The sequence below is a fragment of the Manacus vitellinus genome, unplaced genomic scaffold, assembly GCF_001715985.3.
Source record: "Manacus vitellinus isolate BGI_N305 unplaced genomic scaffold, ASM171598v3 scaffold_10_pilon, whole genome shotgun sequence".
Classification (NCBI taxonomy): domain Eukaryota; kingdom Metazoa; phylum Chordata; class Aves; order Passeriformes; family Pipridae; genus Manacus; species Manacus vitellinus.
Window position 1 is genome coordinate 8262197 of NW_021938838.1, and position 27913 is coordinate 8290109.

At 52.2% G+C, this 27913-nt stretch overlaps 1 protein-coding gene across 1 annotated transcript in view; it reads right to left on the reverse strand.

The window, feature by feature from the left end:
• ANKRD11 (ankyrin repeat domain 11) overlaps positions 1-27913 on the reverse strand; it is a 111390-nt gene that overhangs the window by 14004 nt on the left and 69473 nt on the right. Inside the window, exons 3-5 of the mRNA XM_029964550.1 lie at positions 18561-18705; positions 11292-11430; positions 918-1088 (exon numbers count right to left, since the gene is read on the reverse strand). Of these exons, the coding sequence (XP_029820410.1) occupies positions 918-1088; positions 11292-11430; positions 18561-18647 (397 nt within the window). The 5' untranslated portion in view covers positions 18648-18705. The remainder of the gene's footprint in view (positions 1-917; positions 1089-11291; positions 11431-18560; positions 18706-27913) is intronic.

The following is a 27913-nucleotide window of genomic DNA, read 5'->3' on the forward strand; positions in this document are numbered from 1 at the left end:
GGAATCACGGGCTGCCAGAGCCCACTGGAGTCCTGGCAAACACTGTGGACAATCCCGTGATTCGGGAGCAACAATGAAGCTCCTTACCCTCAAACCTCAATTCCCAAGGGAAGCAGCCTTTTACCAAGCACATGTGAGGTCTGATGGCCTTGGGAGGAGACTGTGCATTTCCTGGGAGAACACTGGAATGCAGTGAACACTCCACAGTTTTTTCCCTTTTAGTTTTCCCAAATACCAGCAACATCAGCAGCGAGACTGGTTAAGAACAACAAAATACGTGGCTAAAAGCTGTGATGTTGTGTGTAGGATGCAGATGTGACACAGTCCTCCAAAAACCCTGGTGGGGGGTCATGTTTGCAACAGATAAAAATTACCAAAATAAAAATCCGTGGTAAACACATTCCAGCTGCTCCACATCTCGAGTTACAGCTGCAATGGTTACACGTCTTATCCCCCTCCACAAGAAGAAACATTAAAAAACATACAGAGGATGATGTTTTGTCTTTATTCACCATCCTCCTTTACGGAGACAGCTGAGAGGCCAGTGGGAAACAGGGAGCTGATGTGGAGGAGGTTCCTATGGAATGAAAACTCTAGTTGAGCAGCCAGGGCAGGCTCAGTAGTGGCCTGGATTCAGCTCGTGAGACACTTGCTGCTACTGCCTGACACTGGAAGGAAGGGTAACCACAGCCACGTGCAAATCCCAGTGACACCATGGCTGGAGTCACCTGCAGAGCCCTGTGGGATGGGTGAGACCCCACAGAGCAGCAAACCAGCCCCCTTGGACCACGGTGGAGGTGGCAGCTCAGTCACCTGAACCTCCTGGTGGCGCCAGGAACTGGAAAGACACAGCATTTGGGATGCAGGTCCCACCTGCCCACTCACACCTCAGAGCAAACCCCTCCTCCAGGTCTCACCTGGGCTGTTTGCAGACTCTTCTGCTGTCATCTGCATGAGGAGAGCGACTTGCTGGCGCTCGGAGAGCGGGTACCCTGCCCGGATCCCCGAGAGGCCCATGCCGAAGAGCAAGCCAGGCTTCCTGGTGGCGGGCTCCTTTTTAATCCTCTTCCGCTCAGGACCCTGCTTCTCTGTGGGACAAGGACACAGGAACACAAGCCATGAATGTCACTGGGACTGAAAACCACGTCCCACATCTCACAAACTGAAAAGACAGCAGTGAAGGTTGGTGAAGGATGTTCCCGTGGTGAAGGATGGACCCCTGAAATGGGAGCACGGGTACCTGGAGCAGCCACCTAGGCTCACACTGCTGCAGGTGGAGCTGGGACATGCTCCACTCCTGCTCCTCCAACAGCCTCCAGTTCTCCCTCCACCATCAAAGAGCAGCACAGGAAGAAGGAAGTGGGTCCTCTGAGGCCACTGACAGTGCTGTGCCTCCTATCTTGCTTTAAGAGCCTCCATCCCATGCCATGGTGCTTGGAGGAGCCTACACAGCCTGACACCAACACAGCATGGACTCAACTGGAGGTATCCAACAGCATCAACAAGGAGTGCTGGTAAGGCACAGGTTGACAGTTTGGAAACCTGGCCATCACCCCCCACCATCATCATCATCATCAAACCAAGGAGCCAGCAGCCAAACGGGTGTAGGGAGCACCAGGCTGGTCCTCTTCTCCCAGAGTGGCTGCTCCCACCTGGCACAGAGCACCCACCTGCCGTCAGGTCTTCTGCAACTCTCTAAAAAATCCCAAGCAAACAGGAAGAGAGGGGATGAAGAAATCCCAGAGGAAGTGCCAGGTTTGTCATACCCAAATTCCAGCCTGACACTCAGTCACCTAAATCATCCAGGTGCAAAGGCAGCTCCTGCTGTGGGACCAAACGCAACTGCCACTAACATCAGGATTTGTCAAATCCTGCTGCACCATCTCCAGTGGGTCCAAAGAGCCAGAGCCACACCAGAGACACATGACCATGGAATGGTTTGGTTGAAAGGGACATTAAAGCTCATCTTGTTCCACCCCCAGTATGGCAGGGACACCTTCCATGAGACCAGGTTGCTCCAAGCCCCATCCAACCTGGCCTTGGACACTTCCAGGGATGGGGCAGCCACAGCTTCTCTGGGCAACCTGTGCCAGGGCCTCACCAGCCTCATTGGAATAAAAAGTAACAATCTTGCAGCCCCAGCTCTGCTCATCCAACCCCCTTTGCCATTTGCCAGACTCGATGTGGGTCACGGGCACGCGGTCACTGGGACGGAGCCTGTTGTGCCTGGGTGCAAAGTCCAGTGGGTCAGGTGGAACCGCCAGCGGACGGGGTCACGCTCGGCCACCAGACTCTGCACCACAGCACAGGTTTCCTCCTTCACCCACCAAACTACAGTGGAGTAAAAGTCTCCAGCAGACGAGGGCAGCAGCGTGTGGGGATGCCTGCACTGCTTCGGCTCCGTTCCTGCCGCTCCAGCTCCTGCACTCCCGCGGCTGGGGCACAGGCAGCTCCAGAAGCCTCCTCCCTGCACCATGTGCAGAGCTGCCATCCCCTGCTGCTCAGATCTCACCTGGAGCAGGTGATTTCCATCGACCCCTGCTCCCGGGATCCTGTACATTTTAAAAAATAATGACTGTCCCAGGGAATCTCTCAGTCAGAGAGCATGGCCACCCCTCTCCAAATCCCTCTTCTTACTGCCCAGGAAGCTGTGGCTGCCCCATCCCTGGAAGTGTTCAAGGCCAGGTTGGAAGGGGTTTGGAGCAACCTGGTCTAGTGGAAGGTGTCCCTGCCCATAGCAGGAGGATGAGCTTTAAGGTTCCTTCCCACCCAAACCATTCCATGGTTCTATGAAATACAAGCCCTGGAAACACATCTGCATTGAAGGAAAATCCCAGTCTACTCTTCTGAAGCCACATTTTGGTCATTCTGGCAGCTGTAACAGAGCTGGAAGATGAAATCAGATCACAGGAAAGTGGGCAGTTTTTTAATGGCTTAAAATAAAATTAAACCCAGTATGCTTACGGGAAGAAAACAACTTCACCCAGACAATTCCAGAAGCCACATTGCTGCACGGTGTGTCCTGCCAGGCACACTCAGCCTGAGCACAAGGACATCTGACCCATGTGTGCAGCACCTCTCTGCTCTTCCTAAGGCTCCGAGTTGCTGTTCCAAGCTGCTTAAATCCTGCTCTGCCAGGCCTGGCTTCTCCTCAGCCTTTGTCACCTCCAGCCCTGCCCCAAAGCCAGGCATGGAGGTGCTTGAGGGGTCACACCTTGCAAGGCTGGTGCCACCAGGCAGTGTCCCTGAAGTACACGACTCCCAGAGCTGTACGTGGCAGAGGGCTGCTCCCTCAACTGGGAGCACAATTCCTTCCACAATTAGAATAGGAACATTTTCATTAATATCCCTTGGCTGCTGCAGGTTGTCAGCACGAGCTTGGGATTTGCAAAAATTGATTACTGAGTTCAACCGAAACCCCTTAAACTCCTATTCATTCTGCAGTTGCAGAAATTTCCTCCTCCACAGAACATTTAACATTAAGAAGCATGTGATCAACAAGATAAAAATAAATTGGAAAGCGACTGCTGTGTTCTCACTTGCTGTGGTGAGGCAGCGAGGGCTGGTGGAGGCAGCCGAGGACTCGGGCTCGTGCTTCCCGGTGGGAAGGGTTCAAGGCCAGGTTGGATGGGGCTTGGAGCAACCTGGTGTAATGACTTACCCTTAAGTGTGGGTCATCACACCTGGTCTAGTGGAAGGTGTCCCTGCCTATGGTAGGGGGTGGAACGAGATGAGCTTGAAGGTCCCTTCCAACCCAAACTATTCCAGGATTCTGGCATTCTATGGCTCCCAGTGTGGGCAGTGTGGCAGTCCTGGATCCCTGCGTGGCACAACCCTCCGGCCACAGAAGCAAGACCCATAAGTGGGTCTGAAACATGAGGAAGAGGATGGAGACAGAGCTGCTCCCAGCATCCCGGACAGAGCTGCTTCCCATCCTCATCCTCAGCAGAGTCAGGGTCTGCCTGGTCCCTGCCTGGATCCCCCGGCCCTGGCTGGTCCCAGGCTCACAGAGTTGCACATGGGTCTTATTTCAGCCCAGATTTTACTCAGAATTGGCTTTTCAGCAGATTTAAAGGTGCCCCTGCACAGAGATCTCCACTCAGTGGCTCCATGTGCCGGCAGCTCCCACAGGCTGCTCCTTCTCCTCTAATTAAACGCATTTCTGGAACAGCTTGCAGGAAGATGGAGTGAATGGAGAGAAACTCACAGTGGGTAAATACCTCAAGCAGACAGAATAAAGCCTATTTCACACTCAAACCCCTTCAATAAGCACAGACCCCCAAGGTACGAGGGGGTGAGCAGACAGGGAGCCCCCAGTGCCCATCGGCAGAGGTAGTGGTTGGACTGTGCACATGGATTCCAGTGGAAGACCACGGCAGCCCACGGATGCTCTGTGAGCCTGGGATGAGCCACACCTCCATGCAGCTATTTTTAAAGCAGCTCGTTTGCTGCTTCAGCCCTTCTGCAAACCTCCTGAGCACAGCCTCAGCCCTGGTTTTATTCGGGGATCCTGCTTGGCTCTTCCCTCACGCTGACGCCAGCAGGAACCGCGTGCACAGGCTTAAAGGGGAAAGCAGGTTCTGAGCAGAGCTGCCGAGCCCAGCCAGGAACTGCTCCTGCCTTTCATCACACGGAGCCTGAGAGGCTGCAAAGGCAGAACAGGAGCAGATTCCCAGGACAAACGGGTCTGAGCATTTCCCTGAGGGTGGTTCTCATGCCCAAACGAGACTCGGGGCAGTGCTGCAACAGGGAGCACAAATCCGGGGCTGCTGGAAGTGCATCGGCAGCTCCATGGGGTCCCAGGGCAGCTTGAGAGGGATTCAGTGCTGCTAGGCTGGCTCTGTGTGCAGGGCAGACACAGGCTGAACCCTGGCCCTATCCAAAATGGAGAGAAGCAGGGAACCTCTCCAAGGTTTCTTGAGCCTGTGCTATGAGATACCGGCAGGTCGTGGGGATGTCGGAGCCGCACGGCTCCTCATTCCCCACACATGCAGAGAACCCTGTAATGCAAAAATCATCTGCTTCCACTGCTCTGACATGACAACACACGCATGGAAGGTGGAACCCTGACGAAAAATACCATTTCCAAACCAGCAGCTCACGTCGAACATCTCTGGTATGGAGATACCAAGTGCCAGCTCACTGGCAAACAGGGATTTTCAACAGTTTCCGTGCCGAGCAAGCAAACAACCAGGAGATCAATAAGAATAAATTAGAGGAGCACAGACAGCAACAGAGACTGCACTGCACCCCTGAGACCACGCGGGCTCTGCTCCCCCCAGCCCGGCCCAGCCTGCGTAAGAGTGACTCATTCCTGCTGCAGAACTTGGAGGGCATAAAACGTTTTGGAGTGTGTTGGCTCAAGGCAGGGAAGAGCAGGTCTGGCCCAGTACCGTGGCCTGAGGATATACTCACAGGGCACCTGCAATGTGGGCCAGTGACTCAGGAGTAGAAAGGTTGACAGCAGCATGGTCCCACCATATCCCAATGCTCCAGGGAACCCCAGAACTGAAGGACATGCAGGCTGGGGTTGCTGAGGGGAAGGCTGGAGGTGGCAGAGAGCCCAGCAGCAGTGGCGTGGAATGGGAAGCAGCACCATGGCACAGGTGGATAAACAAGAGAGGGCAGCAGGACAGGCCAGGAGAACACCCAGTGGTGAAGAGCTCAGTGAGGCTTGGGCTAGGGGGCTGCACCCCAGGGCTGGTGCTGGGGGGGCACCTTGGCACCAGGAGGTCATGGACATGCTGATGGACTGGGGGGCAGAGCCAGGAGGTGATCTGGTTTACCAAACAGGTGCCAAAAAGGAAACCAATGAGCAAAATGAGAAGAAAAGCAGGGTCTGCCTTGGCAGAAGAGTAGGGAAGGCACCCTGAGCCACTCCTGTACAGCAGGAAGCTGGTTCCTAACTTGAAAGATGGAGGTCCAAAGCCAGAGCCTCATCCTGCACTCCTGAAGGATGGCAGAGACCTTGGCTCTGAGGCAGGAACAGAGAGAGGTGCTGGCAGGAGGAACAAGCCCCTTTATAACCACGTCAGGTCACTGTGTGGAGCTGAGCTCACCACCCCCACTGCTCAGCCTGGCTCCTCAGGGAGCTCCCCACTGGCTGCAGTATTTTAAAACATAATTTGACTAGAGAGGTTTAATGCTCTGATCCAAATCCAGGTGTTCTCCCTACACCTGTAGGCCAGACCCCACAGTTGTGCCTAAATGTGTAAAAGCAGCTCCTCCCTAGTGGCCACTGGCTCCCCAACTGCTGCAAGAGGAGCCCAGAGGCTTCATCAGAAACAATAATCTCCATGTTAAACAAGAATAACTCTGAGAGAGACCAATTTTCAGGTTCAAACTGTTCATTTCCCACGAAATAGAAAGAACTGGAAGAGGGAGAACGGGGGAGGAAGGTTATGGCCAGCCCTCCCCCTCCTGGAGCCGGGGCCAGGACACTCTGCAGACAGCGCTGATAAAAGCTCTTGTATTAAGGAAAAAGCCATCATTGATAGATTTTTGGTTCACAGAGACACAGCACACTGCAACCTCTCCCTCTGCATGTTAAGGAGGTGACGAGGGGGGAGGAGGGAGATTTATGGCAGCTCCCATCATAAAACGACCTGGTTTTCTGCGCAGCCCTTCCCAGATGGCTGCTGCACACGGGGAGTTTCTCAGGGTGATCTGAAGGCTGGTGTGTGCCAGGCTCTCCACACTGTACCGGCATTATGGAGCCCAGCTAGGAAGGGAGAAGCTCTGACATTCACTCTCTCGCTGTTGCTAGGTGAGAACAGTTCCTCGACTATTTTAGTTAAAGGATTGAAATTACACAAGCAAAGAAAGCCCCGATGCAGTGCAGCCCCTCAGAGCCCCCAGCTGCAAACACCGGAGCACAGCCAGCACAGGGAACGGCACAAATAACACTTTGGGATGCAGATGCCTTTTTTAATAAGCCAGCAATTTGCTTCTCACGGATTCCCTTGCCAGCCTTCCCAACTTGGGACTAACGAGCCCGTTCTCAAACACTCGCAGGCATTAGGCAGCAGCCGGCTCTGGGAAAGGATGGTTTGGGTCAGCTGATTCATCAAGCATTTTCTAACCTACTAATTAGCGTCACGTAACAACCTCAGGGGATTAGAGAGGAGTTTGAAGTTCCAAGGCCAGCTCCTGCCAACCATACTCACAACTGGCCCTCGTCCATCCAGCACCTCCTGGGCCACAAGCCCCCAGCTCAGCCCTCAGAGCTCCCAGAGAGACCTCAGAGCCAGGGAAGGTCGGTGTGGACAGAGCAGCTCAGAGGACTGGTGGGGGTTTGTCTCTCCCTTCTTTTCCCAAAAGCACCCAGGGAGGGAGCTGGACATATAGGGAGGGAGCTGGGCACCCAGAGAAAGAGCTGACACCCAGGAGGGGAGCTGGGCACACACGGAGGGGGCAGGGCACCTATCACTGCTGCAGACCACCAGCTTTGCCCAGCCTTGCTCAGGCCTTCCCAGCTCCCAAGGAGAGCTGTCGGAAGCCAAAATTAACTCGGTGTACTCAGAGATTTGTACTGAGCCCCAACTCTCCCTGCTGATGACTAAAGGCCTGGAAACCACAGCTGCACCTCGAGCCAAGGGACTCAAGTGACAGCAGGACATCCAGCTAAGGAAAGCATCCGCAGGAGGAGTGGGCATAAGGAATTCTGCACTCCATGCATCTCACAGCTGCTCCCCAAGCAGCGTTACCTGTCCCACTCTGCATTAAGGGACCTGTTGGTGCGAATCCGTCCCCTCGGGAGCCCGGGGGAGGTGGGGAGCGCCGGCCCCACGCCGGCAGTCTGGTGCCGTTGAGTCAGCCCATGACTCAGCCGTGGCTCAGCGCCGGCACCGCTGCGCCAGCCGCCCGTGCCCATCTCTCCCACCACCTCCCCACAGGTGCCTTCCCAGCAGGACTGCCCTCTCTCCCTGCTGTCCGCTCTCTGTGTGCTTCTAATACCACAATTATCAAATATTAATTTATTTTAGAGCCTGAACCCCCCTTGGTGCAGCACAGGGATGAGGAGCTGCAGGAAACCTCCCAAGCTGCTGGAATTGCTGGGAGAAGAGCTGGCTGTACTCGTTTGGTGGCTGCCAGGCAGCACGTAGGCTCCCGGTAGTGCCTGTGGATGTGGGGAGATGCTGCACGAGGGAAAGAGAAGGAAGGAGGAGAAGTCTGAGGCACAGAGATGCTGCTCCCACAGTGCTGGAGCTGTAACATGCACAGTCTGGAGGCTCACGGCTTGATGCCATTTTTTTTTTCCCAAAGACAGTTTATTTAGTTAACTCTGAGGAACCCGAGAGCCAGATTTGTTGCTCTAGAAACCATTTTGAAGGAAATTATTTAAAAAGATTTAGCACTGAACCAACCATACCCAAACCGTACGCTTTGAGCAGTGCTGGCCAGCAGCGCCTCTGGGGCCCACACCACAGAATCATGGAAAGGTTTGGGTGGGAAGGGACCTTAAAACTCATCTCGTTCCACCCCCTGCCATGGGCAGGGACACCTTCCACTAGCCCAGGTTGCTCCAAGCCCCATCCAACCTGGCCTTGAACACTTCCAGGGATGGAGCAGCCACAGTTTCTCTGGGCAACCCGTGCCAGGGCCTCACCACCCTCACAGGGACAGAATTTTTTCCTAACACCTGCCCTCAAACTGCCCTGCAGCACTGGCTGCTGCCCAACACCTGGCCAGGATGGGTTTTGTTGCCCTTCCATGGCAGACAATCCCACCTCCGATGTTTCTCGCCCCATGATCGGAGCACCCGTGTCAAGTCTGAGCCAGAGCTGTCCGGGAAAACAGCAACACACACCGTGCTAAGGAAAATGAGTCACTGCCACACATCAGGATGAGGATCCATGCCATTGTTTAAACATTTAAAGAGGAGGAAAAATATCCCACTAGAGGCAAAGAGAGAGCTGTGCTAGCTTCCAGCTCCCATGTCCTTCCATCTGAATTCCACGTGGCTGTGGAATATCCCTGCACCACCACCCCCCTCACACACACACACAGAACACACACAAAACAGGCCCAGGAAGCACGACCAAGTTACATAAACCACCCAGGGTCAGCCAGAGAGATGGTGCAATCCTGCTCCTCTGAGGGCTGGGAGCAAAGCTGAGGAGCAGAACAAACAGCAGCAACCTCTCCCTCCTCTGGGAATGTGGGGTGGGCGCATGGCAGTCCCTTTGTTCCACACAAAAGCCTGTCCTGCACACCACACACACTTCAGTGTGTACAGCACACATGTGTGTCCTCAGCCAAGTGCCACTGGTGGCACCAGCACAGGCTCAGGGGGACCCCTCCAACCCTGGAATGTGCAACATCTGTGCACTCACAAACATGTCTCCACCTGCCTCTACGTCAAGCCAGGCCAAGGAACAGACGGGTGTGAGACACCCCACTGTCACAATGGGGTGGTGCAAGAGGAGAGCAAGGTGCCATAAAGTCTTTTCCTATCTCCACTAAGTCTTTTCCCATCTCCAGCATCAGATTCCTGGAGTAAATGATCTCAAAGAAGAGGAACAGGCTCCTGCTAAGCATTAGTCTGACTCTGCACGTTGATCTGCAGCTCCCTGCTGGTATCTCCAACCCAGCGGCTGAGTCACTTCCTCTCCAGTCCCCACCAAACAGGTTGCTGAGAGTCTCCTACACCTTCCCTGCACTTTCCCAGATTTTGTGAGAGCCCAGTTTGTCTTTCAATGGGCCTGTGAGTGCCACAACCCTCTACAGGTCTCCTGTGGGAGCTGGGCTGCTGCTGCCCCTCAGCTCACCTGCTTCCCCAGGAAGGACAAGCTCTGGAGAGGAAGGGGAAGAGCTCTGGAGAGGAAGGGGAAGACATGTCCGGAGATAAGAGTCACACAGCTGCAGAAGTCAGAGGGGTAACGCAAGAGCCCCCAGGCAGGGGGGTCTCACAGTCTGCTGCTCCTCCCCAGCAGCCACAGCCTCTCTCCAGCAGCTCTCTGCTCTTTTTTTCACTTGGTTTCCTTCTTGCTGCTGCCAGCAGAAACATTTCCAACATCTCTGCAGCCAGAGAGAGGCCAGAGCCCTCGGAAAAGCAAATCCCTGCTGCTGGGGACCGTGGCAAGCGAGCTGGCGGAGCCCTGCTGTGACGTCTCAGCTGTCACGAGGGTCAGACAGTCCTGCAGCCAGTTTGGCCTTCAATTCTCAACCAAGTATTGAACGTGGCAGAAACACCCTTGACAAAAAGCAGAAGCTCTGGCTCTGGTTAATCAGCTTTGCCTCATCCTGGCCACCTCCCCTCCAAAGGTGACACCCCACGTGAGACACCAGAGCACCCCAAATTCATCCCTGTGAACAACCATCACATTTAACAGAATTAATGAATTTTTTGAAACTTTCTCTCCAGACAGGGAGTTCAGTAACACAAACTCATGGAAGCACCAGGCCAACCTCAGGATGCGTCACAGTGTGTGCTCATCCATGAACAGCCCTCACCAGTGGCACTCCTGACCCTTACAAATCTGCCCTCCCAAATTCTGAACCAAAGGAGACACATCCCGTATCAGATCACCTCCCACACTCACCAGAGAGCATCACGAAACACAGCCTCGGTACCCTTTTAAAGCACGTTCCCAACTTTCAGCTGGTTTTATCTCTTTGCACAACCATTTTACCTGACCAAAACTATTTCCAAGCACAGATTTCCTAGGAATGTACAGGAAGGACCCACACAAACCTCTGCTCAGAAATCCACAGACCAGTCCCTTACAACCAAACAACACTATTTTCTCCACATCCAAGCTTTGTGACAGCTCTTCCCAACTCCTCATAAATCCAACAGCCTTCTACAACTGTGAGTAGCCATGCTGGGCAGGACCGGTGTGTACCAGCCACTCTTCTGCCACGAGACTGACCTGCTTGACCAGATTTTATTTGTTGGTTTCCTTTTAAACAATACTCAGCTTAGTTTGCTTATTTTCAAAGTTCTCACGAGCAGGCCCAGCTCCATGGCTTGTCCCAGCTACAGTTCCTGAACCAGGATAGTAAGAAACAGGGAGAACAGACAACAGCTGAAGGAAGGGTGTCTCCTCACACAGCCACTGCCTGGTCCACCTACAAACAGCACCAAGAAGGGCTTTAACCCACTGAGCTCCAGATGTGCACACAGCAGTTATCCAACCCTTATCCACATCCTCTTCCTCCAAAAAAAAAAAAAAAAGCAGGAAACTTGATACAACACTACCGTGTGGATTGTCTGCATCCTGGATCCTGTGTGCTCCCCACCAGCCCCAACACTCACATTTTGAGGGTGGAATACGGCATTTCTGTACCTGTATCCGAGTCTTTTTGATCTCCATTTGTTCCAACAGTGAAAGGCAACTTGCGTTTGGTCGCTCGCTCTTTCACCTCTTTGCCGCCATCGCTACGGTCCAACTTTGGAGTCTTGGTTAGAGAAACTTTATCTTTATCCTGGAAAGAGAAGAGACCAGATTAACAATTCTCTTCCCCAGACTGAGTTCACCTGATCCCCCAAATCCCACACTGGCCTCACACAGCACCTCTCTCCTTTATATTGTGAATTTCCAGCATCAGGGTTTGCCAACGCAGCCTCCACCGAGATAAAAAGCTCCAACAAGGCCAATCGAGGCTGCTGTGTGGTGCCAAATTCCAACCAATTCACGTAAAAAATGGAGCCAACACGTTATGTTAGGCTGGGGATGTGCCTGGCTGTGAGCATGGAGGGAAGGCAAGCTGGGATGGGGGAACCTGAGGATTTCTGAACAAAACGACATGACAAAAACAACCCATGTCCTGCTTTTTACCAGTCTTGTTTATTCAGGTTGATTTGGATTTTAATGTGAAGCAAAATGCTGGGAACTCCTTGGAAGCAGGGAGAGATTTTGAAGGAACATCCTGAGCAAGGCAAAGTTACCAAGTACTGAGACAGGTGAGATTTTTCACGTGATCAGGGAGAGCTGGTTCACAACTCAGACTTCAGGAGTTCAGTGTGCCGGGAACACACAGCCCGAGGTCACGCCCTTGTGTTTTTTGTATGTGAGGAACAGTATTATTTTAAGCAAGCACTTCTGGATTGACCACTGTGCCCCTGCTCCAACAACAAGGGCAGCACAAGTGGTTTTGTGACAGATCTGATTTCAATAACCCAGTAAAACCCAGACCCTGAGCTTTAGAGGTAGAGTTAGATTAAATACAAGCACCTCAATACATTAAATCATGCCAGACTGTGGCCGGGAGCTTGGAGGAGCCAATCTAAGAGCATTCCCTTGTTTAGAGAGGCGCAGTCTCTGTCTGTCCCTGGCAGGTGGCCCCGGTGCCAGCAGTCACAGGACTGTGCTGTCACTGCATGCGTCGCTCCTTCCTCTTCCCAAGTTTCTGTCTGGAGACCAGACTTCACCCACAGACGAAAGAGAAACCCCTGACTCGGCCCAAGGGGTTCAGTTTGCAGCGTGACAGCCCCGTGGCTCTTCTCACTGCGCTCCAGTGAGGACGGAGGAAATGGGCTGGGGAATCCCTTTTTTGGTAAAGCAAGAGAAACAAACCTGCCTGACAGGGCTCTGTGGTGGGAGGGAGCCAAGGCACGTTTGGAGCCCTGGGAAGGGCAGCCCTGCTCCAGAGCAGCTGCCGAGCGCCAGGCTCAGAACCGGAGCAGCGGGACTGAGTCCCCACAGCCAAAATAAACACTCCAGCATTTCCTTTAAACCCTCCAGATCGAAATGCTTTTGCCTTGCTTTTTCTGAGGTGAACAAAAATAGTTGGGAATAACAAATGATGCCACTTCTACTGGCAGCTGCTGCTCTGAGGAGCTCCCATCACCTCCCAGGAATGTCGTGTTGTGAGCAGGTACTGTAGTCTGTCCCAATTCTATGATTGTGTTATCAAAAGAATAAAATAAAACATGTATGTGTCACAAAAAAAAGCCACCAAATAAATAAAGCACCTTTTACCACACTGGTCATCCACATCCTGAACTTTTCCTTATATCTGCTTGGATAAAAGACATCTCTGAGCACTAAGGACATGAGTCTGTGAGGTTCCTGCACTGTGAAGTGGTCACGGCACCAAGGCTGTCAGAGTTCAAGGAGCATCTGGAAGATGCTCTCACACATCGGGTAGGTTTTCTGATGGATTAATGCTGTCCAGGATCTCTGCACACCCAGGAGTGAGAAAAAGGGAAGGACAGGTAAAAACGCAGCTTATTCTAGAAAGTCATAATCATAAAATCATGGAATGATTTGGGTTGGGAGGCACCTTAAACATATTCAGTTCCATCTCCTGCCATGGGCAGGGACACCTTCCACTACACCAGGTTGCTCCAAGCCCTGTCCAACCTGGCCTTGGACACTTCCAGGGATGGGGCAGCCACAGCTTCTCTGGGCAACCTGTGCCAGGGCCTCACCACCCTCACATTTAAAGCCATTGTTATTGCCATGTTGTTTAAATCTCCACTTTGGAGAGTAGAGGAACTAGGGGAAAAACCTTCCCAGACAGCAGGGTGAGCCCAGCATGGAACTGGCACTGGAACTGTCTGTGTGAATCTTGGGCATGCTCAGGCAGCGCTTCCTTTGCATCCGCCCCAACGCTCGGAGCTGCTGATCCAGTAAGTTCAGCACAATTAAATATCACGGAGCAAAGGAAGTGGCAGCAGCCCCAGCACTGCTTTGAAGATTAATTTGTACAGTAGCACAACGATAACCTTTTCTACTAATTGGAGCAAGGGAGATCCAGACTCTGCTCCCCCCTGGAAAGCAGTAACCTGCTGGGGATGCCTGCAGCAGCAGGCGGAACATCAAGGCACTTGGAGAGTCTTATTCCTAAAAGTTTTCCTTTTCTTATTTTAAGCTTTACTTCCCTAATTATTTCCAATTTTGTAATGAAGAATGTCATCCTTTACTTGAGTAAAACCTGGTTTCACTTTTAGGTCTTCTCATGCTTAAAGAAAGCTCAGACTCATCAGAATCAGGTTTCACAAATGGAACAAATCCAAGTCAGAATCACGGTATCCTGGAATGGTTTGGGTTGGAAGGGACCTCAAAGCTCATCTCATCCTAACCTCTTTGCCATGTGCAAGGGACACCTTCCACTACACCAGGATGCTCCAAGCCCCATCCAACCTGGCCTTGGCATTGAAGAGAAACTCGTATGAACATCTGTGTGTAAGAGTTAGGGCTCTCCTAGGCCAGGACAGGAGTCTGGGGATGGAGAACAGTTGAGAGCTCAGCAGCAGCAACAAGTTCCCCTTTGTAGGTGTTAATAAAAGCTGCTTTGGCAAAGGGGACACGGCAACCATGAGTACACGAGAAATCCCCTACTGGCACGTCATGTTCTTAGTAAGATTTACTATATGAGTAACTGAACCCACCTTGAGTTACACTTGCCAAAGTTCAAAGATCACAAGTCACTCTTGGTTGCCATGGTTTAGAGCACAAATCCACCATGAACTGCCCCAGCAGCCACCCAGGGTGAGATGCTGCAGCTTGGGGATGGAATGGTTTCTCTTAATCAGCACAACAGACCCCGATATCAATCTGCTCAGGGCATTTCTGACATAAAAAACAGACAAAGGCTGGTTCTCTGAGCAAAAACAATCCTGTGGTTCCTTTTGATGCAGAATTCTAAAGACAGAGCCACTTAGATGGGGCTCTGAGCAACATGGAAGTGGAAGGTGTCCCTGCCCACAGCAGGGAGTGGGACAAGATGAGCTGTAAGGTCCCTTCCAACCCAAACCATTCTGGGACTCTATGATTTACAAACCCATGCAAAGGAATCCGTATTTCCAGCCCTATCACCTTGCTCCAACAGAACCTGACTCACATCCCAGCGCTTATGCAGAGACTTGCACTGCCAGCCATGGAAATCCCCGAGCCCTTTGTTCTCCAAAACAAGCTGAAAGCATTTCAAGTTGTGATGTCAGTAAAAATTAGGCAGCAACGAACAAAACCAGCCCAGGCAGCCCAGGAGGAGAAGCCCAGGAGCACCGAGGGCTCCAAGGCCTGTGCCCCGGGTGATGCCGCACGTCACAGTCCTGCCATGGGCAAACCAGCCCACCCTGCAAAAAAACAAATGCTCCCAAGGGTGGGGCTTTCCCTGCACTAGCAGGTCATTTCCTGAGCAGGTCTTGTCAGGGGGAGAAGAGGCAGGATAAGATTATCCCCCTGTGTTACAAAAAGGAATGGATGGTTTTACCCAAAAAGCAACTGAATGTGGTAGAAACCAAACTATTCCCTAAATCTAGGTCCCTTGCAGCCTTTCCAAAACCAGAGTACACCACACACACACACACACACACACACACACACACACGCATAAAGTTCCAAAAAGTCTGAATTTGTGTTGTTATCAGTGCTGCAATGAAATATTTGAAGTATGGAGGTGACTGGAGCTGAAGCCCCTTTCCTGTGAGCCTCAGGCTCTGAGGTCTGTAAGAAACATGACCCTGTGATGACCATGGGATGATTTTCTTCATCTAAACGTAGGCTCTTCGGTATCTAAGTCACCCATCCATTCCTGCAGGGGCCATTTCATGGCCCAGAAGGTGACTCTGGTGGACACATAGCCCAGTTCTCATTTGTACAGCTCTGGAAAGCCCTGACAGCCCAATTGGTTTCAAGAAGAACTGAAAAACATGGACTATATTCCCTTTTCTGAAACGGGGAGAAGAGGAAGGAGAAAAATCTTCAGTTCTTTTAATCTCTGCCAGCTCCTACAAGCAAAAACCAGGGTAAGTGTTGTTCTGTTTGGTGTTCAGCTCAACCATTGCAGCAAAAATGCAATTTGGGCTATGCAAGAGGGAGCATTTCCCCACAAAGAGGCAAATGCTCTGTGGCAGCCGCCGAGCACATGGTGTAACCACCCAGCCAGTCCCAGGCACATCAGGAAATGGTTTCCACAACTGATCTGACTCTCGCTGCAGAACCCTGCTCAGGCTAAGCCATGAGTAATCTGCCTCTGCTATGGGGATCTGTGGATCTAGACCAGAAAGCAGAATTATTCATATAAGGCATGCAGATTTTTACAGAACCCTTCAGCCTGAACTCAGCAGGAGGAGCCACGGGGCTGCCAGTGCCCGCCCCAGGCAGGCTGAGTGCAGCCATATAAGGGCTCCACTAATCCCGGGAGAAACGGCTTCAGTGCTGTCAGACACAGTCTTTAAACCACTTCACTCTCGTGGCTACATCCCACTAGTTCGTAAGTCCCTCCTGTGGAAGGGTAGGGAGCAGAGAGCCAGGAGTATGAGCTCTACAGCTCAAAGCAGCAGCTGACATCCTATTCCTCAAAGCAGGAGCCCTCTGGGAAAGCGCAGCTTCCCTGAGAGCTGGGCTGCTGCGTGTTCAAGCATGGAACTCATGTTCAAAGTTTGGTGATCACAGAATCATGGAATGGTTTGGGTTGGAAGGACATTCAAGTCCATCTTGTTCCACAGGCAGGGACACCTTCCACTAGACTAGGTTGCTCCAAGCCCCATCCAACCTGGTCTTAGACATTTCCAGGGATAAGGCAGCCACAGCTTCTCCGGGTAGCCTGTGCCAGAGCCTCACCACCATCACAGAGAAGGATTTTTTCCCAATATCCCATCTAACCCTGCCCCCCTCTTTCAGCTCAAGGCCATTCCCCTTGACCCTGTGGCCCTCAGCCCACCGCAGCACCAGGACCCCCCAGCACCCAATACCATCCCACTGCAAGTGCTGGAGCTGCAGAGCCCAGGCACATAAAGTCTGTTTATTGCTAAATCAACTATCGATATTAAGGTCACATTAAGAGGAAAACACTGCAGTGGCATCGCTTTGCTCTCCCCGTGCCCACTGGTGGGTCCCTGCGTGTGGCATTGCTCAGGCTGTGCCCTCCCAATCCAGCCTCGTGTGCCAAGTTACAGCTCAGGCCTTTGAACATGTTGACAAAGGCAAGATATATGAAAGGCAGTGGCTGCTGACAGGCAGGTACAACAGCGTCTGCAGGGAGGAGGTCGAAGTGCTTTTCCCCTGAGTCACTGCTCCAGCTCAGCTGCAGAATGAACCAGAAACAGGGAGAAACGGATCCTTTGGCCACTCGGGCTGGATCTCAGCTCAGTCCTGGGAAGACAAGAGCCTGTGAGCAACTCCTCCTCTGAAAAGGCCAGAATTAGGTGAGCAGAAAGCTCTGCCCCGTCCCCTCTCAGTGCCACTCTCCGCAGGTCTGTGCCGACACCTCTGAATGGGAGGCAGAAAATTGTGTCCTAGTTCTGTAGCCAGCGGGAGATAACTCCGGCTCCCGGCGTCCTCCGCGCCGCTCGACAAACCTGCTCTGTAAATAACACGCAGCCTTTAAGCTGCCGGGAGTGGATGAAATAAAATGGGAGCTGATTCATATTCCAACTGATCCTCTCCCTGCACAAGCACCTGCGCCAGCATTAAGCTTCTTACCCGGCACAGACCAGCCCTGTATTTACATATCCTTGTTTGCCAGGGTAAACGCTGGCATCTTCCCCATGCTCCAGGACAGCTGTTCTCTCTCCAATACCCCTGATCCCAGATTTTGCTCCCTCCTAGAAGCCCCACGCTGTGCCCACAACGCTCCTGCACTGACCTGTGCATGCACGATGACACAGAAAGGGGAACGCGGCAGATGCTACCAACGTGCTCCATAACCAAATCCTTCCTGGGATTTTCCTGCTGGCTATTTGGCATTTTCCTCATTTTGTCAGTAATATGAGCTCAATCACACGAGGAGTTATTGCCATCACCACGGGAAGGATTGCAGGGGAAGTGACGGAGCTGGGGCTTGCCACGCTCAGCTTCAGCTCCCAGGCAGAAACTCCTGGGGGAATGCTGAGAAACTGGAGCAAGGAGATGAAAGGGAAGTGGATGAGATCTGTTTCCTTAGCAGAATTCAGTAGATGTAGGTTTTCATGTTTATTTAAATCTGCACCCAGATTTCTGCAAAACTATTGACTGGAAATGACTGATACTGAGGAGGGGGAAAAGATGAATGAGAGGAGGCAGAGCTCATGCCCGGAGCAAAACAAGAATCTGGGAATGAAGAGGAGAAGTGTGAACTTATTTATCCTTCAACTCAGATTTCATCTCAGTAGCTTCACATTAAGCCACGCCAAAACCCAAACACCTCAAATAAAGCCCAGAAGCAGCAATTTCAGCAGAGCAGCTCCCAGGCTGAGCCCTGGTCAGCCCACACTGCTGGGGGAAGCAAGACCAGCTGAGCCTGACACAGACACGACATTTCCATCTGGAGGAGGAGGAGAAGAAGCTCCTCCCTAGCCCAGCACACACGTGCACCATCACTGCATCACTTGGGCCTTCCACAGCTCAGTGAAGAAACCTCTAAAAATGCACAGTACTGCAGAAGAGAATCTTCCAAAGCATCTCCTGTTGCTCAGCCAAGTCGGGTCCAGGTGGCCATAGCATTTCCTGGGAAGGACTGCAGCCACAGAGGAACAGCATGGACCCCGTGAGCTGGCAGAGCACCAATGTCATTCCCAGGATAAAAGCCCATGGCAACCTCCCACCATGTGAAACACTCCATGGCTTGGAGACATCAAGCTCCAGGAGCAGCATTCCCAATGGAAGGAAGACGACCCAAACACAAACCTTTTTCCCCGTTTGTTTCTCCACCATGTCGTTGCTGAGAGAGAAATCTTCTGACTGTGGTGTTTTAGAACACCCACCCTTGGGCATCGTTCTGCCTTCCTTACTTGATCTTCATTTATGCTGCCATCGCCTCATCATCGACCGTCTGTTGGGAGAGAGGAAAAGGAAGGTCAGACATCTCAGAAGGATCTTCCTACTGTGGGGGGGAAAGGCAAGGCACTTTCCATGGGGATACAACGCCTCCCAGTCCTTGGATGGCAGCCCCAGGATGGCAGAGCACCCTCATATGTGGGAAAAGCCATTGCGGGCTTCTGCCACCTTCCCAATAAGTAAGAGGTGCTGCGAGGAATCACACATGGAATTATAGAATCATATATGTCGGAAATGACCTTCCAAGACCATCGAGTCCAACCTGTGACTGATCCCCCACCTCGTCAACCAGCCCAGAGCACTGAGTGCCAAGTCCAGTCATTCCTTGAACACCTCCAGGGATGGGGACTCCACTACCTCCCTGGGCAGCCCCTTCCAATGCCTGACAACACTTTCCACGAAGAAATTCCTCCTGATATCCACCTGAACATCATCTGGCACAGCTTGAGGCTGTGTCCTCTCATCCTATCTTTGTTGCCTGGGAGAAGAGGCTGACCCCAAGAGAGGCAAGTTGGGACCTGCAGCTGCAAGTATGGCTTGTTCCATGTGCAAGGAATAGCCTAGAATGGATAACGTCCCAGCAAAGAGATGTCTCTCCTGCTCTTCATCCACAGCAAGATTCCAAGCCTACACAAAGCTTCCCAGAGCTGCGGTTCCATCCAGAGCACAGGGACATGGGATAACCCTGAGGCAGGGACAGCCCTGGGACAGGGACAGCCCTGCTCCCCCAGTTTGCCACACTGAATGCCCAGACACTTACAGGACCAACACAAATTACAAAAACCTACATAAAAAAACGCACTTTTTGAACAAGTTGCTATTATCAGACCAGAAAGGACAGAGCGGTCAGAACGTTCCCAGGGCTGTTTGACATCCCAGCTCTGGCTCTGGTGCCACACCTTGGCCCAGGTGAGCCAACCTAGAGGGTACAAAGCGCTCCTGCTCCGGTGTGTGTTGCCTGGTTACAGGGCTGGAACAACAACTGACATCTGAAATAGAGGGAGGCACGAGCTGTAACAGGGATCAGGAACAGCAGCCAAGGCCCTTTTGGGTGAACAAAAATATCTCCTCTCCTGAGACCAGAGGCTGGAAAGCACCCATGCAATGGGATATCTGCAAGAAGTGACCCCCAGCAACCCCAACAGCAACGGGCTCCTTGGACTGAGGCTGGAATGGCACAAACAGGGCACTTTTGGGAACTTTTCCCCAGCTGACTGTCACCTTCCAGGACTAACATCGCACCCATTAACGTCTGACACCAGCACCTCTGCAGAGCTACAACTGCAGGAAATTGTCCAGGAACAAAGTCATGCAGTGCTCCATCACGAGATGGGAATTCTGGGGGCAGGGAGAGAGAAAAAGCAAAGAAGAGAGGAGAGGAGAGAAGAGAGAGGAGAAAGGAGAAAGGAGAGAGGACGGGACAGGACAGAACCCAAAGCCTCCTGCCAGCTCTGGCTGAAGCAGCTTGAACCATGTCCTGGGAGAGCCTGGCACCACCTTGCCAGGTGCTGGATCCCACACCTGCAGCAGGGCAGGACAGGGGTTACAGGCTGAAGGAACTCAAGAGTGGTGCTTTCATCAGCCTTGTATTTCAGAAGTTCCCTGGAAATCCCTTTCAAATTTAAATGTTTTATTTATGCTTCAGAGGCTTTGGGGTCCTTTGGGTTGGTTTGTGGGGGTTTTTTTAAAAAAAAGGTGGTTCAGAGGCCTCATCGCAGCCCAGCAGCAGCACAAATTCCCACACCAAAGCACTAGGCACAGACAGTCCCAGCACTAGGTGACTGTGCTTCCCAAGGTGGCTAATTCTCAGCCCCAGATCCTCTGCCTGGACTACGGGAAGGTGGTTATCCATGTTTAGGAACAAAGCTTTGGGGACAGAGACCTCCCTGTGTCCCCCTGCTCAATGTGGGGACAGCTGTGGTGCTGAGCTTTGGGACTCCCAACCAGCAGTCCACAGCCCTTTCCTTCTAGCTGGGAGAGCAGGAAAAGGATCTGAACTGGCCAAGACAGGAGCAGGCTGATCCACTCTCCTCCTTGCCACAGCTGGGCAGCAAGAAGGGGGGAAGTGCAGAAAATTCAGTGTAAATAACCCAGCGTGCCCATAAAGAATTAAGGAAAAAGAAAACCTGTCTGAGTGAGGGAATGCCTGCAGAGATTTGTGTCTCCACATTTCTGCTCTTCACTCCTCAGACACAGTGCCAGGGTTCAGCACACCAGGGCCAATGCAAACAGCACCTTAAAAAGGTAGTTCAGCCATTCCTGGATTCTCAGCATGGAGGGGCTGGAGTTCACCAAACCCTTGGCCAAGGCAAGGGGTGCTGGCCCCGGAGCTCCCCCACACCACCACCCCCAGGCTCCAGGAGCAGCTCCAGCCATTCCCAGCCTCAAGAACCTCACTCTGTCAGGCATCATTAGCCAGCTGGTAAAATTAGAGAATTATTTCCCCTCAGTTTCACCTACTGGGCCTCATTAAGGTGCAGGTAAAGGAGAAAGGAGTGTGTGCCTGGGAGAAGGCAGGAGCAGAGGACAATATTCCCTTCAATATTCACTGCAAACCTAAGAGGTGGAAATTCAGATGAAGTGCTGGGCAACGGAAATTTATTTACACTTTCCAACGGATATTATACCCAAGCAGCTTCAGCTCTGCTGACAGTGAGCAGGCTGGGACTGGGACACGCTCTGCTCCCACCTGCAGCCAAAAATCAACCCCACATTGCCACCAGTGCCTCGCTCAAACAGCTCCATGACCTGCATGCTGCCAATTTATTCTCAAAAAACCTGTGCCCACTCCCAAGTCTTTGTGGCTGTTTGTACCAGGGGTAGGTACCTATTCACGTGGAGCTTCTAAAACCTGTTTAACTGAGAAAAGGCCAGACGGATGCCAGATTAATTCTGCGCCCCTTCTGTTCGCAGAGCTGACTCATTACACTTGGAAAGCCACTGCCTCTCCGGGTAAACACAGCCCTGGCCTGTTCCACAGCTTGCAGGGAGTATCACATTTGCACAACAATTGCCGACAACGCCGCAGCCTTCCTTTCATTTTTAAGCACGTTTAATAAGTTCGTTTCATTTTGAAGCACGTTTTATCAGAGTCGGAGGGGAGGTACACGTTCCCAGCTGGAAGAGCCACCCCCAGGCACAGCACAGAGTCACAAATCTAGGGCTGCAGAATGACAATTTGGCTTCAACCCCTCCTAATTCAGGAGCTGGACGAGCACCCCTCTTCCACGACCTCCTTCTCCAGCTCACCTCCCTACCAGAGATAACCAGCACCCTTCCTACTTCATAAACAATTAACTAAGCTCCTCCAAGGAGCTGATTCCATGTCACCACACAATAAGAAGTGGGAGACTGAGTGAGCTCAAGGGAATATAACCCCTTGTACTTCTCCTGGAAAACAAAGGAGCTGTTTCCCCCCTGGCCAGTGTCCAGCCCTGGCTGCACAGCCGGCCTGGTGCTCACCAGGCCCCGGCATGGCCACAGCAGTCCCCACTGCCGGAAAGCTTGGATCCCACACAATCCCCTGGGAAAGCGGTGAATGGAGAGGGGGAGCCTGCTCTGGGATGGACCAGCCTGGGCAAGGCAGCTCCTGCTGTTTCAGGATGGCTGGTTCCAGCATGGAAGGCCATGGTGGTCCCGGCCCACAGAGTATGGCACACGGGACTTGGCCAGCTGGGAGAAAGCTGGAAAAGCAGAGATGACATCCAGTCCAGTTCCCCCTGCCCCAGACCTAGGGCGCTCCTGGACACTGCCGGGGGCTGGCAGATGGAGGTCACAGCCCCCACAGCATCCCCTAGAACCTTCCCAGATGATGGAGAAACAGGACCATTGGGAGCATGACCAGGAGTGGGGCTGGAGCCATGCAGAGCGAGGCCAGTTGAGAACAGCAGAGCTCTGCAGAGCCAGCCCTGGCCATGCCCACCCACCCACGATCCTCTCCCCTTGCTGGGCTGAGGAACCAGTTGAAAATGGGTTTTATTTTGCCCAGGGTACACCAAGCCAAAGCCACACACTGAGACCAAACACTTCTGTGGAGGACCTCAAACAGCAGTGATCCCAAAAGGGAGGGAAGGGAGGGAGGGGTTCATCTGTCCCCTGGAGGAGGAGAGCACTGCTGGCTTCAAGCTCAGGACATCTGGGAGGCAGTATGGGACCAGCTGCTCCTGTTTGCCAGGACCAGGCTCCCAGTGAAGGTGACAGCAAACTGGGACAGGCACAGAGGAACACTGACAGAGCCCACTCCAGCCCCAGCCAGACAACACCAACACCATGTCCAACAGGAGAGGAGATTTCTCATTAACAAACCCAATGGATCCCATGTACATTTAAATTCCCCCATCCCTATCCCTCCTTGCTCATGGGCCCAGCAAGCAACACAAGGGAAATGTGACAAGGGAAATGCAAACACCACTGAGGACCTAAAACGAATCACAGAATAGGATCGTGGAATGGTTTGGCTGGAACGGACCTCAAAGTTTATCCAGTTCCACCCCCAGCTGTGGGCAGAAACACCTTCCACTATCCCAGGTTGCTCCAAGTCATATTCAACCTGGCCTTGGACACTTCCAGGGATGGGGCAGCCACAGCTTCTCTGGGCAACCTGTGCCAGGGCCTCACCACCCTCACAGGGAGGAATAAAGAACACTTTCAGATGTATCTCCAAAGGGGAATGGCAGCTTTCCACAGCTTTGCTGGTCCCAGCCCTCCATCCCAGCCCTCCATCCCTGCCCTCCTGCAGAGCAGCCAAACTCCTGCATTCAAGCTGAAGCCACAACAAATGAGCTCATGCACACGATCTGTGCATCGGAGCCTGCCCAGACCCCGCCAGCCTGAAGTAAAAAAGATCGTGGGGCCTTCCCCTCAACGCCAGAAAATAAGGAGGGAGTTGGCTGAAGGCTCCTGCCCATGCAAACCCCCCAGTGCAATTAGAGCCCCAGACACTATTTGCACAGATTCAACACATTTGTTTGGTCTGAAAAGGTTGGAATAGGAACAAACCTTGTGAAAAATGAAAATTTTAATACCTCAGGCTCCTATTAAGGACTCTGTCCCAGAAAAACAGGTGTCTCAAATCTTTGAAAATTGCCTTAAAATAATCTCACACCCAGAATTTAACATACACCCCCAGCACTGGAAAGCAAGGGGAGAAAACCAAGAGTTGAGGTCTTTCAACATGCAGAACCATAGAATCTCAGAACTGTCTGGGTGGGAAGGGACCTTAAAGCTCATCTTGTTCCACCCTCTGTCATGGGCAGGAACACCTTCAGGCTGTTCCACCAACATGCTCCCAGCACCTGCTCTCCACCAGTTTATCCTTCACCTGTTTGGCCAACATGACCCACGATTAGTCCCTGAAACTGCCTGTGAGCACCAGCGGGACGTGCAGTTTGGGGAACAAGGAACAATTGTTCTTTGTGCTCCAGCCCCACTCTGGAGGAGTAAAGTCCATGGTTTTCCATGGTGAGTACACAGGGCCAGGAGCAGCAGGAGCCCTGCAAGCCTGCACAGCAAACACAGGTGGTTTCCTCAGCACCTGACAATGGGTAATCACAGAGATTAGCTATTAAATGAGATAGTGCAGTGCAAGGTGCTAATAATTCTTAGGACCCAAAAAAGGGCAATGGAGAGAGCCCTGTGTTTTCCATGGGAAAGAATGCTCTCCTGGTCTCGCAGCTCCGTTGTGTCCTCACCTTCAACTCCACATCTTTCCTTACCATGGGGAACCTGTTATCTGCTTGTCCCTGGCTTTCGAAGGGGGATGTCCCCCATTATCAGGAGTTCTTAGATATGAAACATCTTCATTCACCTCTTTGCACAGCTTCTCCTCTCCTGTTCTCAACATCACTACCTGGTCCCCAGTAACTGTCCTTCCTTCCACCTTTCCCAAATATTTATTCTGCCTTTCTTCCTAGTGTTTCCTGACCTCCTGATATCCTGCAACGACTCACAGCTGGCTTGGGCAAGGCTTGCTGCCCTCTCAAATACACGCCAGCCAAGTAAACTTACTATGTTGGAATCATGGAATCCCAGACTGGGATGAAAGGAACCTTAAAGACCATCTAATTCCAATCCCTTGCCATGGGGAGGGACACATTCCACTAGACAAGGTTGCTCCAAGCACTGTCCAACCCAGCCTTGAACACTTCCAGGGACAAGGCAGCCAGAGCTGTGCCAGGGCCTCCCCACCCTCACTGTAATAAAAAACAACAATCCTGCAGCCTAAGTTACCTAAATTAAACTGAATTAAATAATATTACTGAATTATGGCAGCTCTTAGTACTTCAATCATCTGTGGAACAGATGCCCCTTCCTGGTGTTCCTCAGGACCTGCAGAAAACAACACAGCAGAGCAGCTTGGCCTGCACATGGATTTGCACCCACGTCTCCAAGGGCCATGGTCAGGATGATGCCCATGACCTCACTGGGCTCCACAAACGTCCGGCTCCTCCACAGTTCTCCGGTGATGACCCACTACACAAACCCATCCTTGCCAAGGGTTGAATTCCAACCACAACCTCATACCTGTGACCTGCCAGTGTCTTCTCCTGCCCCAGCAGGAGGTCAACAGTGCCAAATTCTGACAACTCCACATACTTTTATTACAGCAAGTGTTGCTATTTAACAGGATTATATTTGGACATTTCTGTCCAACCACACTGTGACTCAGAATCCTCCAGCTGGGACCGTTCTTGGGAGACACAAAGTCCGAACTAGGAGCGAGCCCTGACAGTGCCTTGCACCCACGAGCAGCCACTCCGCCTGTGCGGTTTCTCCGGGAGCAGTTTTTCCCACAAACCCTTCCCTCAATTATCTGTACGCAGCTGCCTCTGGTATTGCTCCACTTCTGGATGCTGCCGATGGATGATCTGGTTCCTGGCCAAGGTTACAAAACTGTAGTTTGAGTCAGTGCTCCGAGCTCTGCTCTGGGAGCGGGATCAGCTGCGATGAGGAAAACTCTGGAGCAGCCACAGTGCTACAGGAAGGCTGGACCAGTGTAGGGTCCCACCACCTCACTGTTATCCAGGGTGGGAGAGTGATTACCACACTGCTGTCCTCTCCAGGATGGCTCCAAATCACCAGCTTGGACCAAAACCTGCTGGAGAAGGAGGACTCTGCGCTTGGCCCATCTCTGCTTTGCACAGAAATCTATCAGGCATCAGCCAGGGAAGAGCTGTGTCTGCCAACACAGTCGCTGCCGGAGTTCCTGCACAACAACCTCCTTTAAAACCATGATCAACTTCACACAGATATTTCCACTGCTGCTGCACATGGGAGGAAAAACACAGCCCAAACTACCCTGCACACAGAAAACAGGGAATAAACACAACCCTGATGAGCTGAGAAGTTTGGGGATGGCGAAGCCTTCACCCGCAGCTCACAGGGATGTGAGCAGGGTCTTGAAAGTCCCACCAGTGGAGAAAGACAGGGATTCCCTTGGGCTGCTTTATCCTGGTAAAATTTAAACACAAATCTGCAGAACCCACTGCGTTCCCAGGACAGTTTGGGGCGCTGTGCTCTGCCCCCCGTGCCCAGCATGGAGCTGGGGCTGTGGATTGCTCTGCTGAAGTGCAGCTTACGGGGTTCAAGAGTACCAGCTAAGCCCCAAAAATGGGCTGGATCTGATTTTCAAGACAGAGAAACAAGTTAGCACAGACAATTCCTGACCACTGCTGTCCTTGGTTTGATGCTGAATCACATGGACTGAAGGGTGACAGGTGAAGCACCAATGGCTGTTGGTGCCCTGGCAGCGACCAGCACCACCCACCGGGCCGGTGGCACTGGGGACCCGGGGCTGGCAGGGTCTGCTGCCACACTGCTCCCTCCTCCATGTTCCCACCTGCACATATTCCACCTTCCCACTCCTGGCACTAATGCCCTGTCCCAAGTGGAAGCTGCAGGACAAACACCATTCCTACAGAAAGCTCATGTTGGCTCCTAAGAGCCCCATCTGCTGCTTGGCTGCACAACAGGAAGGCTTGGGAAGGTGGCAGGACGAAGATGCATTTGGGCTCATTTTTGGCCATTTAAATGAGCACAGGCATCGTCGTTACATGGCCTCATCACCAATAACTCTGCGCCCTGTTCACTCTCAGGCACTCAGAACTGGCACTGATGTGACACAGCTGAACAGAGACAAGGTCCTGGGAGTCCAGGCTGCTTTAATTCCATAAATATTCCATATTCTCTGTGTCCATATCTGTACATACACGTGTACATGCCCACACACGCACAGACACACACGCATATAATGGACACACACCTTGCAGTAAACCCCAACTGAGACTCGCTCCAGTCCTGCCCAATTTTCACCATCACATGTTTCACTATGTCAAAGTCTAGGACAAAAACCAGCTTTAACTACAAATAAACCACATGACTCAAACATGCCCTTAAACCTGAGAAGAGATCAAGACCAAGCACACTGATTACACAAGAAAGAAATCAAAAATATTTTGCAAAAGGTGCCACGGCCACTGGAACAGGGTCCTTCAAGTTGAGGAGACCCTCAATGAAAGTCCTGCTATGACCAGCCTGAGGACTCTGCAACTCCAGCTACACCCCAGTGAAATCCCTGCTTGAGCCTCGGGGAATTTGGACAAATGCTTTGGGATATCTGTGTTTAAATTTGGTTTCAGTCCACGATGTCGCAACGTGGACAAGTAACATCTCCCAGCTGCAAGCAGCAAAATCCGTGGTAATGGCAGCAAAACATTCCTCGTCCTCCCTGTTCTTGCACAATTCTTCCCCGGATCCCTCTCTCCATCTCAGCATCTTTGTGCTTCTTCCCAGTGTGGGAACCTCAGGAATATTTTGGTGGATTCAGGAGCAAGGACCAGACAGAACGAATTTCACACAGGGGCCCTGAAGGAATCAGGCTTCAGGGAAAATTCAGCACAGAACTTCACTGATTTCCTCTAATTTGGGGTCTGCAAACCCAGGAGCTTTGCTTTCCTCTTTTCCCTCTCCCATCGAGGCCAGCGGGTTCCAGACCAATGTTTTACAAAGTGTACAAAACACTTTGCAGTAACACTCAGATTTGTTTGCCATGTTACTGGCAGCTTTTAAATGACAGGGCAAGAACTGAACAGAGATGGACATAAGGCCAGGCTGGACGGGGCTTGGAGTAACCTGGGATAGTGGAAGGTGTCCCTGCCTGCGGCAGGGGATGGAATGAGATGAACTTTGAGGTCCCTTAAATCCCA